This window comes from Macrotis lagotis, chromosome 1 (genome assembly GCF_037893015.1).
Source record: "Macrotis lagotis isolate mMagLag1 chromosome 1, bilby.v1.9.chrom.fasta, whole genome shotgun sequence".
Lineage (NCBI taxonomy): Eukaryota > Metazoa > Chordata > Mammalia > Peramelemorphia > Peramelidae > Macrotis > Macrotis lagotis.
Window position 1 is genome coordinate 906,470,596 of NC_133658.1, and position 16,042 is coordinate 906,486,637.

The following is a 16,042-nucleotide window of genomic DNA, read 5'->3' on the forward strand; positions in this document are numbered from 1 at the left end:
GTTGTCAGAGCAAACTTTTCATTTATCTCCTCATTTAAGCCTCCTAGTAACCTTAAAATGAAGGTCCTAAAGATATCATTACTTTTATTTTACAGATGAAGAAGCCAAGGCACAGAGCAGTTAGATGACTAACCCATGATCACATAGCAAATGTTAGAGATTTGCTGAATCCGAAGCTGATTCTTCCTGACCCCAAGTCTACACTTTCACTAAAGGACCTTAGAGATGACCTAGCCAGTCTCCCTATTTTGAAGAGGTGTAAACTAAATCTTAAAGATATACTAGGAGCACACTTAACCCAGAAGATAAATCGTGCTTTGTATTCTGTCCATTTCTCTTTCTTTCTTTTTTTTGCAAGGCAAACGTGGTTAAATGGCTTGCCCAAGGCCACCCAGCTAGGTAATTAGTAAGTATTTGAGACCAGATTTGAACCCAGGCACTCCTGACTCTCCAGGACCGGTGCTCTATCCACTGCATCACCTAGCTGCCCCCATTTCTCTTTCTATTAATGACTTCTAATAACAAATAAATGGCCACCGGGTGGCACCAACATCCTGGAGGCAAACGATTCACATGCTTTGTAGAGGTTTTAGCATACAAGATCAGATTCAATCTAGTCAATCCCTGTAGCATGCCATGCCTTCCTGATCATGTCTCCTAGGAGGTGTGTCTGATATTCATTTCCATCTGGGGTTGAGGGCTACTCCCTTGATGGACAAAGCCAGAAAGTAGCTTTTCAGATCCTGCCTTTTAATAGTAAAAGATATAAGAACCCCTTTCCTGGCTTTTTTATCCAGGCCTTCCCACATGCCTGCATAATCAGCAAGCTTAGAGAAATATTAATAAATGTATATGTTAACCTAATTCTGTTTGTTCTATTTTGAGGTGTTTGTTCCTTATTAGGACAATTCTGGAGGTTGACATGTTTAATTACTTTTTTAAATTCATAGAGGAGTCATCACTATCAAGTTTTTTATGCCTCCCTCTTTGTACTTGTCTTCCTCTCCATTTCTCTTTGTTTTCCCCTTTCTCTCTCTTCGTTCCCCACCCTTCACCTTCTCCATAATAAGGGACCAGTCTAAAATATCAATCTAGAGGTTCTGCTTTAGAGTAGGAAAAAAGTTTGTTCTCTTCTTTCTTAACCCCTAAGATTCTGTGGTACATCTACTTTTTTCTTATTCCCACAGTTCAGTTCTTTTACTACGGTTATTAATACTTACTATGAATTCTGGTCACATGTCTTTTCCCATCTGGTCCTAGATCTTCCAATTGTTTCTTTGAATTCCTGAATAGAAAGAGTAAGGAAAAATCCCTGAATTAGTGTCTGCTTTTGAATTGGTTCATCCTGGGGGAATATCAGAAGGATGCTTCCCAAAGGACGCAACTTTCTTCTTTTCCACAAGGATATATGAAGGCCAAGAGAGTGGAAAGATAGTGGAGCTTTTGGCCACACATCTAGTAAGTGGTCTCCAAGTCTTGAACTCTTTCCACATTGCTTTAAAGTTGGGGCCAGTCCTTGGATGTTGGATTGCCTATATTCAGGCATCACAGGAGAGGTCTGGGTAGGAGATTGTTGATAAATGTTTAACTACTTACTTTCTGAAAACATATGCATGTAGGATACAGTTTTAAAGATTGATTTTCATTATTAACTTTTTCTCCATCTATTCCTTAAAACTAAAACAATCAGCAACGAAAAACAATGATTGGAATTTACTAATTTCCAAGGTGTAAATTCTCAGGGTGCAAATTTAATCACAGCATTAGTTTAGAGATTTGTTCTTGCCTTGAATATAGAAAATAAAATTAGATACAGAAGTATCTGTACAGACCTTAGATACAGAGCATCCGCCTAGATTTAGCTACCAAAGTCCCCACTTAGCATTTGATACTGAAGCATCTAAGGATTTCTTGGATGAGTCCTGGATGACTCTTCCGTGGGTGCCCCCCAGGATCTTAGATATGCTGATTACTCTAGGTCTATTATTTCTCTCCTCTGATGCTTCTCACTCTGTGCTTATCTGGAAGGACCATTACTTCATTCTGCTTGCTTCTGCAGAGACCACTGTGTCATTCCTCTTTCATTTGATTCTGGCACTCTTGGATGCTGATGATTCCCCTGGACATAGAACTCTGTTTCCCAATCTGCATACCCTATGACTAGGATCTGCTATATAGTTATCACCCCATAGCCCCATACTGCGAAGTGGCCACCATGTCAATATGACACCAGTTTCATCAAGACAGCTATGTTAAAAAAATGGAAAAAAATAAAAAAAAGACAGCTATGTTCTGGGGCGGCTAGGTGGTGCATTGGATAGAGCACCGGTTCTGGAGTCAGGAGGACCTGAGCTCAAATCTGTCCTCAGACACTTAATAATTACCTAGCTGTGTGGCCTTGGGCAAGTCACTTAACCTCATTTCCTTGCAAAAACCTGAAAAAGACAGCTATGTTCTCACTAGTACCAGTTTCCCTCTACATGATGCACTCTATTGGAGGAACCACATTGTTTTGGCTGATGCTAGGGTCTCTACCCTAACCTGTCTCTGCTGTGGCCAGTTTTCTCTGGGTGATAGCATGAAAGGTGATGATTAATTGGTCTTTTGGGACTAAATAGGTAAGCAATAGAAGCAACACAGTTACCTTTTGGTATGTCTAATAAACAAAATACAACTCAGGCCCCCAATTATCACCAGTCCTGCCAGAACAGCAATTGCAACAATGAAGATGAGGTTGACTTCTCCAGGCTGTGAGGTCCTAGGAGATTCCCAAGAATCTGCGTGGAGAAAAAGGAAGGTCAGATCTTTCTCATCTATCTTATTGGAATTCATGGGGTCTTTTCCAGTTAACATATTTTATAGATAGTACCACTGATGACAAGAGAAGAGGAGACATTCTTTTAAGGGAAGATCATCTCTATGCTTGGAAGAGGTGTTTGATGAAGTCTATGGGGTTCAGAGGATGAGAAAGGCCTTAATAGCAAACCAATCCAAACACTTCATTTTACAGTCACTCAGTAAGCTTTGATTCAGTGCCTGTTGTGGGCTGAACCCTATGCTGAGCAATGGGTAGAGAAAAAAAGGCAAAACATCCTTTCTCTCCTAGTCCAATGGAGCAAATGGAGGCTTAGGGAAGTTAGAGACTTGCCCATGGTCACAGAGTCATAGATTTAGAGCTGAAAGGGACTTTTGAGGTCATCTAGTCTAACTTTCTCATTTCACAGAAGGAAAAAGTCACATAGGAGTCTTTTCACTGTATAATGTTGATCCCAGCACTAATTCTCCACTTCTCTGCCAGTGGAAGGGTCCGATTTAGGCCCTAGAGAATGTCCATTCCCACTTTATGTCCAGTCCTCCCTGAAGTGTTTCTGAAGGATCAGAGCTGGTTGGAAGGACTCATCTACCACTATTAGGATGATCTTAGCAGAGCTGGCAGTCTGGGCCTGCTTGGTGTGAGAGGAGCACTTCTAGATGCCCTGGCACATTGCACAGGGTGAGTTGATCCCCTTTGCTCTCCAGATTGCTACCATTGAGAGTCCAATGATGAGAGGTCTCTGAGTGGGAGCTGGTTATTCAGTGTAATGACACAGTGGAGTTCATTTTTACCTCAATTGAGCTCATATCTTTTCTCCACTGATCACAGGCATACTCATGATTCTTTTATAGTTTTAAGAATTTCATTTTTAAACATTTTTCCAATGACATGCAAAGCTAATTTTCAACAATCATTTTTTTGTAAGGTGTAAAGTTACACATTTTTCTCCCTCCCCTCCTTTGATAGAAAGCAATGTAATATAAATTACACATATATAAAAAAGTTAAACATATATCCATATTATTCATGTTGTGAAAGAAAAAGCAAATCAAAAGGGAAAAACATGTGAGGGAAAAAAGTTAATGCATAAAACAAATTTAAAAATTGAAAATAGTAAGCTTTGGTCTGCATTCATTTGACCTTATTGTTTTATGAGGTTACTTTCCTTTGTCTTTCTTGGTTGGAGCTCAAAACCAGTCATCTGATAATATAATAATTCACCCATTTGTGTGACCCACTCCTAATCTTCTAGCATACATCCTCTTGATGATGTCTTTGACTCATTCTTTTTTCTTAATGTATGTGGCAACCTCTTCACGTCAACGAAATACCCAATCATTGCCTTTGGTGTGAAGCTTGCCTTTAGTTGAGGTGGTCACATTCCAGGTCTCCAAGGCACACAACAATACTAGTATGCTGTTGTTGTGAAAATATGGATCTTTGCTTTGGGCTTAGGAATCTGGCAGATTTGTAGCACCTTGGGATGGTATCTTCCCACAGAAATAAGCTTAAAAGCTTCCTTCAGGAAAAATTGAAATGATATACATGGCAAGCAAGTCCTTTATAGAAACTATGATGAATAGGTGCACATTCTGCAACTGGTTCCAGTTGGGGACCTCTGTGTTGAAGAGTAGTCTCTTTGATTGGTTTTGTAGTGTGCTGTGGGGGAGATTATGCCCTTGAGGTAATGAGAAAAATGGTTAAACTTGTTTTTGCTTTATCTTTGAAGTAAATATCCACTTGTAATAGTGAATTGATGTTAAGTAGTCAAACAGATCACTGGCTTCCAGAGGTGAGTGTGGGGGAAACTCAGTCAATGGGGACTTGATGACAGTGGAGAAGAGATAAGGGCAGCTAGATGGTTTAGTGGGTAGAGCACCAGCCCTGAAGTCAAGATGACCTGAGTTCAAATAATCCAATCTCAGACACTTCACATCCAGGGTTATCTCCAGTCATCCTGATTCATATCTGGCCACTGACCCAGATGGCTTCAGAGGAGAACATGAGACTGGAAATTTAGCATAACACCCCGTCACTGAAATCCAACCCATGTGCATGTCATGGTATCACCTCCCTGATGTCTTGGTCTTCTCTGAGAATGAAGGACACACATCATCATCAGAATTCCTCAAAATATCCTAGAACCTCAAGAGACAACATTCTATATACTTTCATTAGAGTTTGGGGTTAATAAAATTACTTTGTAATTTTCCCAAACCAATCAATCCTGCTGTCCCAGCTTACTGTCCATCTGTATTTCTGTTTCAGTCGTACATATTGTTGGGCAAGCTCTAAAGTGTCTCATCATGTCTATGTTGAAATATGATCAACAGACATTCTTCAACTATTAGGTTTTTCCTTTGGGGGTAGACAGGACTAACTCTTTTAAGTAATCATTCTCTTCCAGGAGGTTTTGTGAAGTCTTAGAGTTTAATACAGTGAACCCAAAGTCAGTTGCAAACAGGAGAATCAGGAGGACTTCACCATCCATGGAAAACCCCCTCTTCACCCAGATCTCCATGATGGTACTGAACACTTTGAATGAGCATATGGCGCCCTCTTCATTTATCATTTGCTCTTCATTGCCAGAGGGTCATATATGAGAAAGTTTTTGGATGTTGTATCTTCCAAAGAATCTGGAATGATCAAGATGTAGGGATAGAAAACACCTAATTTTAGGGGTGGCTAGGTGGCACAGTGGATAGAGCACCGGCCATGGAATCAGGAGTACCTGAGTTCAAATTTGACCTCAGACACTTAATAATTACCTAGCTGTGTGGCCTTGGGCAAGTCACTTAACCCCATTGCCTTGCAAAAAAAAACCTAAAAAAAAAGAAAACAATTTTAAGAGACTGAGGTGGTGTTTTATTCTACAGCACTGGTTGTTTTTTCATAATTAATAAACATTAAGTGCAATGAAATTGACTGTTCTCTAAATCTTTGAGTTAATTGTAAGATGTTAAAGATGTGATCTATAGTTCATTATTGCTTGTGAAAACCTACTAATGCTAATGTTCTCACTGAATGTGCCTTTCATTCAATATGCCATTTTATAAATGACAATGCAATAAAATTTTTCATATTGATGGGAGAATAAGAATATAGGTTGGCAGTTACTGGTATTCTCTGGTTTGCTTTATTTTTTCTTTTTTAGAAAAAATAGACTCATAAAATTTAGACTCATAAAGTCTGAGATTTTTTTCCCCTAGGTCTTTAGTGTCTTCCCTTCTTTAAGATACTTTGTATATTGATCTTTCTTTAGAGTTGTTGCCTCCAGCATAGACTTCCTTTATAAACATTTGGTCCAATTTCAGCACTTTCCCCATCTTTGTCCTATTTAAGTGCTATTTCATAAAACTGTGATGTTAGGGTATAATGTTTCCATTTTCCTTGATGGAGAAAGCAACTCATTATGATGACTTTTGAAAATATTTTCAAATTTTCTCCTATATTCAGTCCTTTTATTTTTTTATCCTTGGATACCCTGGGATCTTTCACAAAGCATTCTTTATACTGTTTTTTCCTTTTATTACTCTTCCAGTATATGTGCTTATAATGCTTATAATCATCCACCATTCTTCTTCATAAGATTTTTTTTTAATTTGCTTTTTGCAAGGCAGTGGGGTTAAGTGACTTGGCCAAGGTCACACAGCAGGGTAATTATTAAGTTTTCTGAGGTCAGATTGGAACTCGGGTCCTCCTGACTCCAGGACTGGTGTTCAATCCCCTGCTTCCTTTAGCTGCTCCTCCCATAAGATTTCAAAAATCAATTTATATTCTAACCTTTGGTAATTATTCCTTTCCAGTTGCAAGTAAGTTGGATGTTTGTTGACTAAATTGCTTACTGGGATCCTTTGATCTCTTTGTTGTGATGACTAATTTACATTGGTTAAACTTCTGGATAAAAATTGTTATTTTTATTGATGTTATCTATGCCATCCATATATCATAGTTTCACTGTTAATTATTTTTAAGTAACTTGGAGTTGTTACTTCAATTGATATTTTTTCTCTTTTTCACATTATTATTCTTTCATTTTCATTACCTTTATTACCATCACCCACCACCATATCCTCCTCCTCATTCTTTCTTTTCTTCTTCCTGCTTCTTCTCCTCCTCCTCTTCTTCCTTTTCTTCTTCCTCATTTTCCTTGTCTTCCTCTTTTTCTTCTACATGTTCTGGGCTTAACTCTGATGATTTACCAGGCTGACTGTGCACTGACAACTTTCACAGGGATGTCTTTTAAATTATTCACCTTAAATGCTATTAATTAATAGACATAACCAATTTTCTCAGGAGTGAAAATGCAAGCAATTGAAATTTCAAATGATTTTTGAGGGGTAAATTTGAAGGATTTATACTTGCAAAGTTATTATGACTTAAAATTGCATTAAATCTTTTGGGACATGGGGTGGCTAGGTGGCACAGTGGATAGAGCACTGTCCCTGGAGTCAGGAGGACCTGAGTTCAAATCCGACCTCAGGCACTTAATAATTACCTAGCTGTGTGGCCTTGGGCAAGACACTTAATCCCATTTGCCTTGCAAAAAAACCCTAACAAAAAAAAATCTTTTGGGGCAACCTGTATGTTACTTTAAGGTAGATAGTCTTGTGAAATTCTTCATGGAATTTTTCTACCATCGCTGCCTTAGTACATAATCTCAGGTTGTTTCCATGTCAGGCCTTTTGCAGATTCTTATTAATAATATTACAATTAGTGCTATGATGATCAAATGTTCCACAAAATAATGTTTCCTTTTTTTTTGTTTGCTTTTTTTGCAAGGCAATGGGGTTAAGTGACTTGCCCAAAGTCACACAGCTAGGTAATTAAGTGCCTAAGGCTGGATTGGAATTCAGTTTCTCCTGACTCCAGGGCCAGAGCTCTATCCACTGTGCCCCCTAATAATAGTAATGTTTTCCCTTCATTTTTGAAGGAGACCATGACAGTTGATGCTTTGACAAGCATGAGAATTGGATTTGAGTGAGGAGGGGCTGTGCCAAGTCACCAGCCTCACTTTCTCCTCCAGAATCATCTGGGTCCAGTGGCCAGATATGAATCAGGACAACTGGAGATGGCCCTGGATGAGAGGCAGAGTTGGGTGACTTGCCCAAGGTCACACAGCTAGTAAGTGTTAAGTGTCTGAAGTCACATTCGAACTCCCATCCTTCTGAATCCAAGTCCAGGACTCTATCCACAGTGCCACCTAGCTGCCCCCTAAAATAATGTTTCTTGATGTCATTTGGATTATGGTGAAACCCATTCTGCCAACTCCCTTCTTTGTCTCTTCAAATGACACCTTTGAACCATTCCTCCATTTGGCTACATCCTCTTTCTTCTAGTTTTATTTAAATTAAGACTGTCAAGGCAAGATTCAACTCCTCCAGAGATAAATTCACTTGTTAGTCCCTAGATAAGAATTTCACATCTAGAGCACCAAATTAAAGTTTCTTATTTTGAATCACTTGATAGAGTCAAGTATTTTCTTTTCTGGGTCTTCAGTGGCTACAGTCTCAGTACCAGCCTGCTTCTTCACAAGGCCTGCTTCCCGGGATAATGTTTAAGAGCACTGGCCTGGAAGAATTCCTGTGGCTTGAGGTTCTTTCTAGCTTTGACTTATATTGCAAAGTCCCCTTCCCATCTGAGTTGGTGAACTAGGCATATATGGAATTTTGAATAAAGATGGCAGGCCTAGGGTGGCTAGGATCACCTTGGATAAATGTGTGATGGTAGGCTAAAAGGGAACAGGTAAGTCCCTGTCAGGAAACAGAAAAGGAGTCTTGTAAAATCTGGAGTTTTTGTTCCTCCTTCCTGACTCTTGGTCCTTCCTTTTTCTCTTTCTGCCTTTCAAAACAGTGACTTGGTAGGTCCTTAGGTGCATGAGGGCCTAACCAGTTTGGGCTTGATGATTCTTGGAAGCAGTGTCTAATAGCTTTAACATTCAGCAGGAGAGACTGGACTGTTCTTCCTGGGCATCATCTCCCATTACTGAACACAAATCCCTTCTTCTTAAGCCACAACCCTTCTTATATATTCTCCTTTCTCTCATTCTTCTTTTCCTCTTCAACCCCACCTCATATTGACTGTCCTTCATGTTTGGAACATTCCCCCTTCCTTGTCTGTTTCCTGGCTACCTTCAGGTCTCAGCTAAAGTTCCCCCTTTCTGCTAGAAGCCTTCCCTATCCTCCTTAAACCTAAGACATTCCTTCTGGAATTATCTCCAACCTATCCTGTAGCTATCTTGCTTGTATATTGGTTCTTTCATTAGACTAGGAGCTCCTTTAGGGTAGACACTGACTTTTTTCCTCCCTTTCTAGGTAGCTTCAGAGCTTAATTCATGCACCTCACCTATAGTAAGCATTTAATAAGTGTTTGTGGACTTGACCTGGCTACTTATTAACACTATACCTTTGCTTAGAAAGTTCCCTTGCTTAGAAATCCTCTCTTCTGTTTCAGTGCTTTTCCCAGTCTTCCCATCATTCAAGGCCAGGTTCACATCCCCTATTTTTCAGAGCCCTTCTTGACTATAAGATTTTTCTCTGATAGACCATTGCCCTCATCAATAAATGACCTGCAGCCTGAGATAGCTCTTTGTGTTGGTCTTGTTTTAGAATGATGGCTTAAACTTAGGAGATACTAGAGTTGGAAGGGAAGTTGTCCTGCCAGGAAAGACAGTTTCCAAAGTCTCTTCCAATTTCAGATCTTTCTGTAATCCTATGGTCTTAGAACATGGAATGTCAGAGCTTGAAGGACCCTTAGAACAGGGAATATCAGAACTGGGGTGCTCTTAGAATATGAACTGTTGGAGTTGGGAGTGGCTTTAAAACAGGCACTATGAGACCTAGAAGAGATGTAGGAACAGAGAATGTCAGACTCAGGTGGAATATTTTAGCAAACAATGTCATAGCTGTGGGGTCTCTGAAAGGCTAATTGCTTTCCTTTGGAAATGGGGAAATTGAGGCTAAGAGAAGGAAAGTGACTTGCCAAGGTCAGGACACATGCTATGTTTGTGATACTGCTGGGCCTAGAATCCAGGTTGTTCCTGGTTTCCAGGGCTCCTTCCACTGTCTGTCTCGGAAGAAATGATACTCACCATTTACTTGGATGTATTTCTCACTCCAAAATTCCATTCCTTCAAGGCTGTTGACTTTGATGAGGTAGAGACCAGAATCTCTGGATGAAAGGTTTTGCAGGATCAGGGAGCCATTCGAGTATGTGATTACATGGCCAGGGTTCTGATTTGTACAGTTCTTATAGTTTTCTCCAGGTCTGATTACGCAAAACTGGTTGTTCTTGCTATTCCGGAACCATGTGAAAGAAAGGATGTTTTTCTGGTCACTCTGTACAGAGAGCATGATGCTTCTGCCAACTACTGCCTTTGTAGGGGTTTGGGTGATAGTTACTTCAGCCCATACAGTGGCATTCCAGGAACTCAGAATGGAGGCTAAGAGGAGAGTGAAGATGTATTAGGGACAGACATCCAATCTGTTCCCAGATCCAAGATCCCTCCCATCCATCCCCATTGAGTTAGGTTAAGAATTAATCCCAGGGGCAGCTAGGTGGTGCAGTGAGTAGAGCACCAGCCCTGGAGTCAGGAGTACCTGAGTTCAAATCTGGTCTCAGACACTTAATAATTACCTAGCTGTGCAGCCTTGGGCAAGCCACTTAACCCCATTGCCTTGCAAAAAAAAGAATTAATCCCTCTTGTTGCACCCTTAGTTTCTTTTGAAGTTTTCTAGTGGGCTATAGGTCATTAGAATGAAAAACAAAAAATGTTATAACTGGAAGAGACAGACATTAGCATAGAATATCAGAGCTAGTAGAGGATTTAGAATGTCAGATTTGGGAGGATCCTTAGATCATTGAACATCAGAGCTGGGAAGGGACTTAGAACAGAAAATGTCAGAGCCAAGCAGAACCTTAGAATATAAAACATGGAAGTTCAGAGATGGAAGGTACTTTAGATTACAGAATGTCAGAGTTGGGAGTAGGCTTAGATCAGCTTTAGATCATAGAATGTCAGAGCTGAGAGGGAGCATAGAATAGAAAATGTCAGAGCTAGAAAGAACCTTAAAATATATGACATGGAAGGTTAGAGATGAAAGGTACCTTAGACCACAGAATGTCAGAGCTGGGAGGGGGCTTAGAATAGAAAATATCAGAGTTAGAAGGAACTTTAACATATAGAACATGGAAAGTCAGAGATGGAAGGTACTTTAGAAAAGCAAACATCAGAACTGATTAACCTTAGAACAAAGAAAGAATTTTAACATGACAAGGAAACCCGTCCAAACTTTTCCTTTTCCCAGATGGGTAAACCTGAAGCCCACTTTGAGTCACTGATAAATTGGGGCAAACAAGTGATACATTATCTAGGGTGCCTGAATTTATAGTTCTCCAATACTTTGTGATACTTTTATACTAAAAGAATTGATACTTTGCCTCAAGAAGTAGAAGGGATTGGTTTTAAGTATCCCGTTAGCAAGTTAGTTCAAATAGGAGACTCCCACATGTAGTCTTTCATTAATGGTTTCCTAGTTCAGGGCATGCTTTTCTTTCTCCCATTGTAGATTTGAAAGCTTTCCCCAAGATTCTTTCCCCTCCCCCCAATTCATTTCTTTCAGTGATTTGGTTAAGAAGCCATCTTTTGTTCTGTTTCCCCATGTTTGCATTCTGGTATGTACCCCACTGTCAGGGTTGCTAGTCATTTCTTTAGGCTCAGAGAGCCAAGGACAGGGCCAGGAGTCATATTGGAGGCTTGGGCTTCTTCCTGTCTTTTATCATTTTTCCTTCTGAGACTTCTTTCTTTCTTTCCTCCCCTTCCCTTTCCCCCACCCAGGCTCTGGGTTCAGAGGGAACCCTTCCCTGTCACCTGTGAAAAACACCACCTTCCAGGAGCCATGTGGAAGGAACTGCCAGCTCAGGAAAAATGCCATCCAATTTCTGAGTGGATTTCTGATCTCTTAGGATCTTCTTTTCCTCTCCCTGGGGAGTCTTATACGGCCTGCTCCTTCAGAGAGTACCTTACTTGGTTTGCATGTGTGTGTGTGTGTGTGTGTGTGTGTGTGTGTGTGTGTGTGTGTGTGTAGCAATACATCTGGGCTTTGTGGTAATATTCATTTCTATTTCCTGCCCACAGCTCTCTCAGATCATTACTCCATCCATCCAAAGGCCCTTCTCTATGGAGGAAGCCTGAAGCAAGAGAAGGACCTCCATGATCTGAGATCAGACTCTAGTGAGACTTGAGAAAAGTTACTTGCATCTTAATATCCCAAATGAATTCAAATTCCAGCTCACCTTCCACTTGAGTGACTTTGGGAAAATCATTTCCCATCTCTGGGCCTCAGTTATCTCAAATACAAAATGACTTGACATCTCTCGGTGTGTGGGGGACATTATTTCCTGTGAATCCTGTTGGCAGTGCTGACAGCAGCTCACTGGAGGTTTGGCACAGGACTGTAACCTAAAACATATAGGCAGGGAGACAGAGGGAAAGAGGGAGGAAAGGGAAGAGAAGGAGAGATAGAATGGGAGAGATAGAGGTAGAGAAGAGGAGAGGAAAGGGATGAAGAAAGGAGGACAAGAAGAGTAGATGGAGTAGGAAAGAGTGGAAGACAGAAGGAGAGACAGAAGGAGAGATAAGGAGAGAGAGAGGAAGAATCACAGGGAGAGGAAGATATTTAGATATTGATCTGTATATATATATATATATATATATATTTATACATGGAGAGAGAGAGAGAGAGAGAGAGAGAGAGAGAGAGAGAGAGAGAGAGAGAGAGAGAGAGAGAGAGGCTTTTGAAACAGTGTTAGCAAAAAGGCTCTAGGACTTGACCCTCTCATTCACTGCACCCTCCCTGCTCCAAGAAAAGAGATGTAGGTATCTCATATTATATTATCCTTCAGCAGTTCTCCCAGGAAATAAACAAAATCCCCCAAATCATCAATTATCATAATATTTACTAAATAGAAGGAAAATGTGGGAATAATTAAACCACAACCATTCAGCCATGATCACAGTCATCCTTTTCCACCAATGAATATAATATCAGTGGGGTCAGAGGAGACACACAATTATGGTAACAGAGGATGGGGGGCACTTAAGTGTCTGATTGTCACTGTTTCATGATGCAGGGATTCTGAGGAGAGAGACTTCCTATGAGATTTCCTTATGGGAGCCCTTGTGATAGTATCTTGCTATGGAAAGTAAGCAGCAGGAGATTTGTATATACTATGGATTTGTCTTTAAACCTTTTAATGTATTTTTTTCTTTCTGAAACTGCTTAAGGGGGTATGTGGTTTGGTATGGTCAGGATGTATTCAAGATAGCAGGATACATGAATGGTCAACCAAGATGGAGATGGCTGATAGCCTATCATCTATTGCAGACAGTCTTTATGAGAAATAAATTTACAAAAGTGAGAAGAGATATTGGATGATAGCAGAGATGGAAGGATCATGTGAGGGTTTTTTATTCAGGAAAGAAGAGATATGGACATTTTTGTAGGCAGAAGAGAATGAACCAGTAGAGAAGAAGAGATGAAAGATAAGTGAGAGGAGTAGTATGCTGGAAGAGAAGGGATGAAATGGTATCACTTGAACAAGTAAAAGGGTTAACCTTGGTGATGTCTCATTATGTGAGACAGGGGTGAAGGAGAAGAGAGGGGCAGAAGGAACCTGCATGATAAGAATTGAAGAAGAGTGGAAAAGAGGGAGCTGGTGGTGAATGGCCTCAATTTTTTCCTGTAAAATATCAGACAAGGTTCTCAGCTGAGAGAGTGAGGAGAGAGGGAACCTTGGGGAAAGTGAGGAGGGATGAGGAGGTTTAGAAGAGACACTGAAGGTCAGGACAGAGACTTGATAAGAAAGGTGTAGAAGGATTTCCTTGCACAAGTAAGGGTTCAGTTAAGGTTGTGCAATATAAATTTGACTTAAGCAGAATTATTATGTGACTTTTTCACCTTTGTTCAGGAGCATTTGTGTGGGGGGTGAAGACTCAGCAACTGAAAATAGATGCTTTTCTCTCCTCACCAATTTTCCTCCTTAATTAAGACAGATCATGGGTAAATATATAATCTATATAAATTTTTCCAACATCAACTTTTTTATCTTTAAAATCTTGCCATTTGGGGGCAGCTAGGTGATGCAGTGGTTAGAGCACCAGTCCTGGAGTTAGGAGTACCTGAGTTCAAAAACCAGCTTCAGACACTTAATTGCCTAACTGTGTGACCTTGGGCAAGTCACTCTTAACCCCATTGCCTTAAATAAAATTAAAAAAAATCTTGCCATTTTTCTTTCAACCCTTGGAAACAAATTCAGCTCAAAGGGGTTCATTTATTTTTTATATTTTTCCCTTTTAAGGTTCATTTAGTTTATATTATTACAATAATCTTGTTATGAAAGTAAACATAAATCCCCCCTCTCCCCAAAAGATAGAGAAACCTCAGGAGTAGTAAGAGAGAAAAAAAGTGTACTTTAGTCTGTGTTCAGATACCATTGACTCTGTCTCTGGGATTGGTTGTCTTCTTTATCATAAGTCCACTGGAGAAATTGCTTTGATATCTTTTCCCACTGTTGCTATTACTAGCTATATTTTTACCCTGTTCTTGCCCTGAAGTGTATTGTATCTGATTACCCTCTCCCATGATCTTCTCTCTCTTCTATCTCCTACTCCCCCTCCCTTCCCCCTCCCCTTTGTCCCTTCACTTTCTTCTCATTTTTCTCTATTGTAAGATAGATTTCTATACCCTATTAAGTGTATATATTATTTCCTCTCTGAGCCATTTCTGATGAGAACGAAGGATCTCTCATTCCTCCTCGCTCCACTTTCTTTTGACTCTTTTATGTGGAATATCTTAGCCCATTCTTCCTCTCCTTTCCCTTCCTCACAATTCTTTCCTTTATCACCCATTGACTCTGTCTTCATACTATATTATACCATTATATTAAGTTCCCTCCTGTGCCTTGTCTATATATGCTCCTTCTAACTGTTCTTACTAATGAGAAGGTTCATATGAGTTATCAGTACTATTGTCCCATGCAGGAATACATGCCGTTCAGCATCATTAAGTTCCTCATAGTTAGTCCTTCTCATTCACCACCTCTATGGTTCACCTGAGTCCTGTACTTCAAGATCAAACTTTCTGTTCAGCTCTGGTCATTTCAACAGAAAAGTTTGAAAGTTCACATTTCATTCAATGTCCATCTTTTCCTCTGAAAGAGGATGTTCAGTTTTGCTGGGTATTTGATTCTTAGTTGTAAATGAAGCTCTTTTACCTTCTGGAATATCAGATTTCAAGCCCGACAAGCCCTTAATGTAGATGCTGCCAAATCCTGTATAATCCTGACTATAGAGTCATGGTAGTCAAATTGTTTTTTTCTAGCAGCTTTTAGTATTTTCTTTTTGACTTGGGAGTTTTGGAATCTGGTTATAATATTCCTGGGAGTTTTTCTTTTCAGCTCTCTTTCAGGAGGTGATCAGTGAATTCCCTCAATTTTTATTTTACCCTCTGCCTCTAGGATCTCAGGGCAATTTTGCTGCATTATTTCTTGAAAAATGAAGCCTAAGCTCTTTTCCTGGTCATGACTTTCAGGTAACCCAATAATTTTTAAATTTTCTCTTCTGGATCTATTTTCCAGGTCAGTTGTTTTTTCCAATAAGATATTTCACACTTTCTTCTAATTTTTCATTCTTTTGGTATTATTTTATTGTTTCTTGATTTCTCACAAAGTCATCAGCTTCCTTTAGCTCCATTCTACATTTGAAGGAGTTATTTTTTCCTGAGAGCTTTCTTACTGCCTTTTCCCAGCTTGTCAATTCTGCTTTTTTAGGCATTCTTCTCCTCATTTGCCTTTTGGGTTGTTTTTTTTCCCACTTAGCCTAAACTAGTTTCTAACATGTTATTTTCTTCAGTATTTTTTTTTTTTTTGTATTTCTTTCACCAAGTTGCTGACTTGGTTTTCATGATTTACCTGCATCGCTCTCATTTCTCTTCCAAATTTTTACTTATTTTTCAAAGTCTTTTTTTTGAGCTCTTCTATTGCTGGATCCCATTTCCTATTTCTCTTGGAGGTTTTGGATACAGAAACTTCACCTTTGTCCTCTTCTGAGTGTGTGTTTTCATCGTTCATGGGGCCAAAGTAATTTTCTATGGTTAGAATCTTCTTTTTCAGTTTGCTTATTTCCTTGGACTATGACTGTTTTACTGCACTTCCAAGACTTTGGGTTTT

At 39.7% G+C, this 16,042-nt stretch overlaps 1 protein-coding gene across 1 annotated transcript in view; it reads right to left on the reverse strand.

The window, feature by feature from the left end:
- Positions 1 to 16,042, reverse strand: part of LOC141508653 (cell adhesion molecule CEACAM3-like) — a 73,208-nt gene that overhangs the window by 40,133 nt on the left and 17,033 nt on the right. Inside the window, exons 6-9 of the mRNA XM_074217466.1 lie at positions 11,685 to 11,767; positions 9,906 to 10,256; positions 2,645 to 2,777; positions 1,221 to 1,285 (exon numbers count right to left, since the gene is read on the reverse strand). Of these exons, the coding sequence (XP_074073567.1) occupies positions 1,221 to 1,285; positions 2,645 to 2,777; positions 9,906 to 10,256; positions 11,685 to 11,767 (632 nt within the window). The remainder of the gene's footprint in view (positions 1 to 1,220; positions 1,286 to 2,644; positions 2,778 to 9,905; positions 10,257 to 11,684; positions 11,768 to 16,042) is intronic.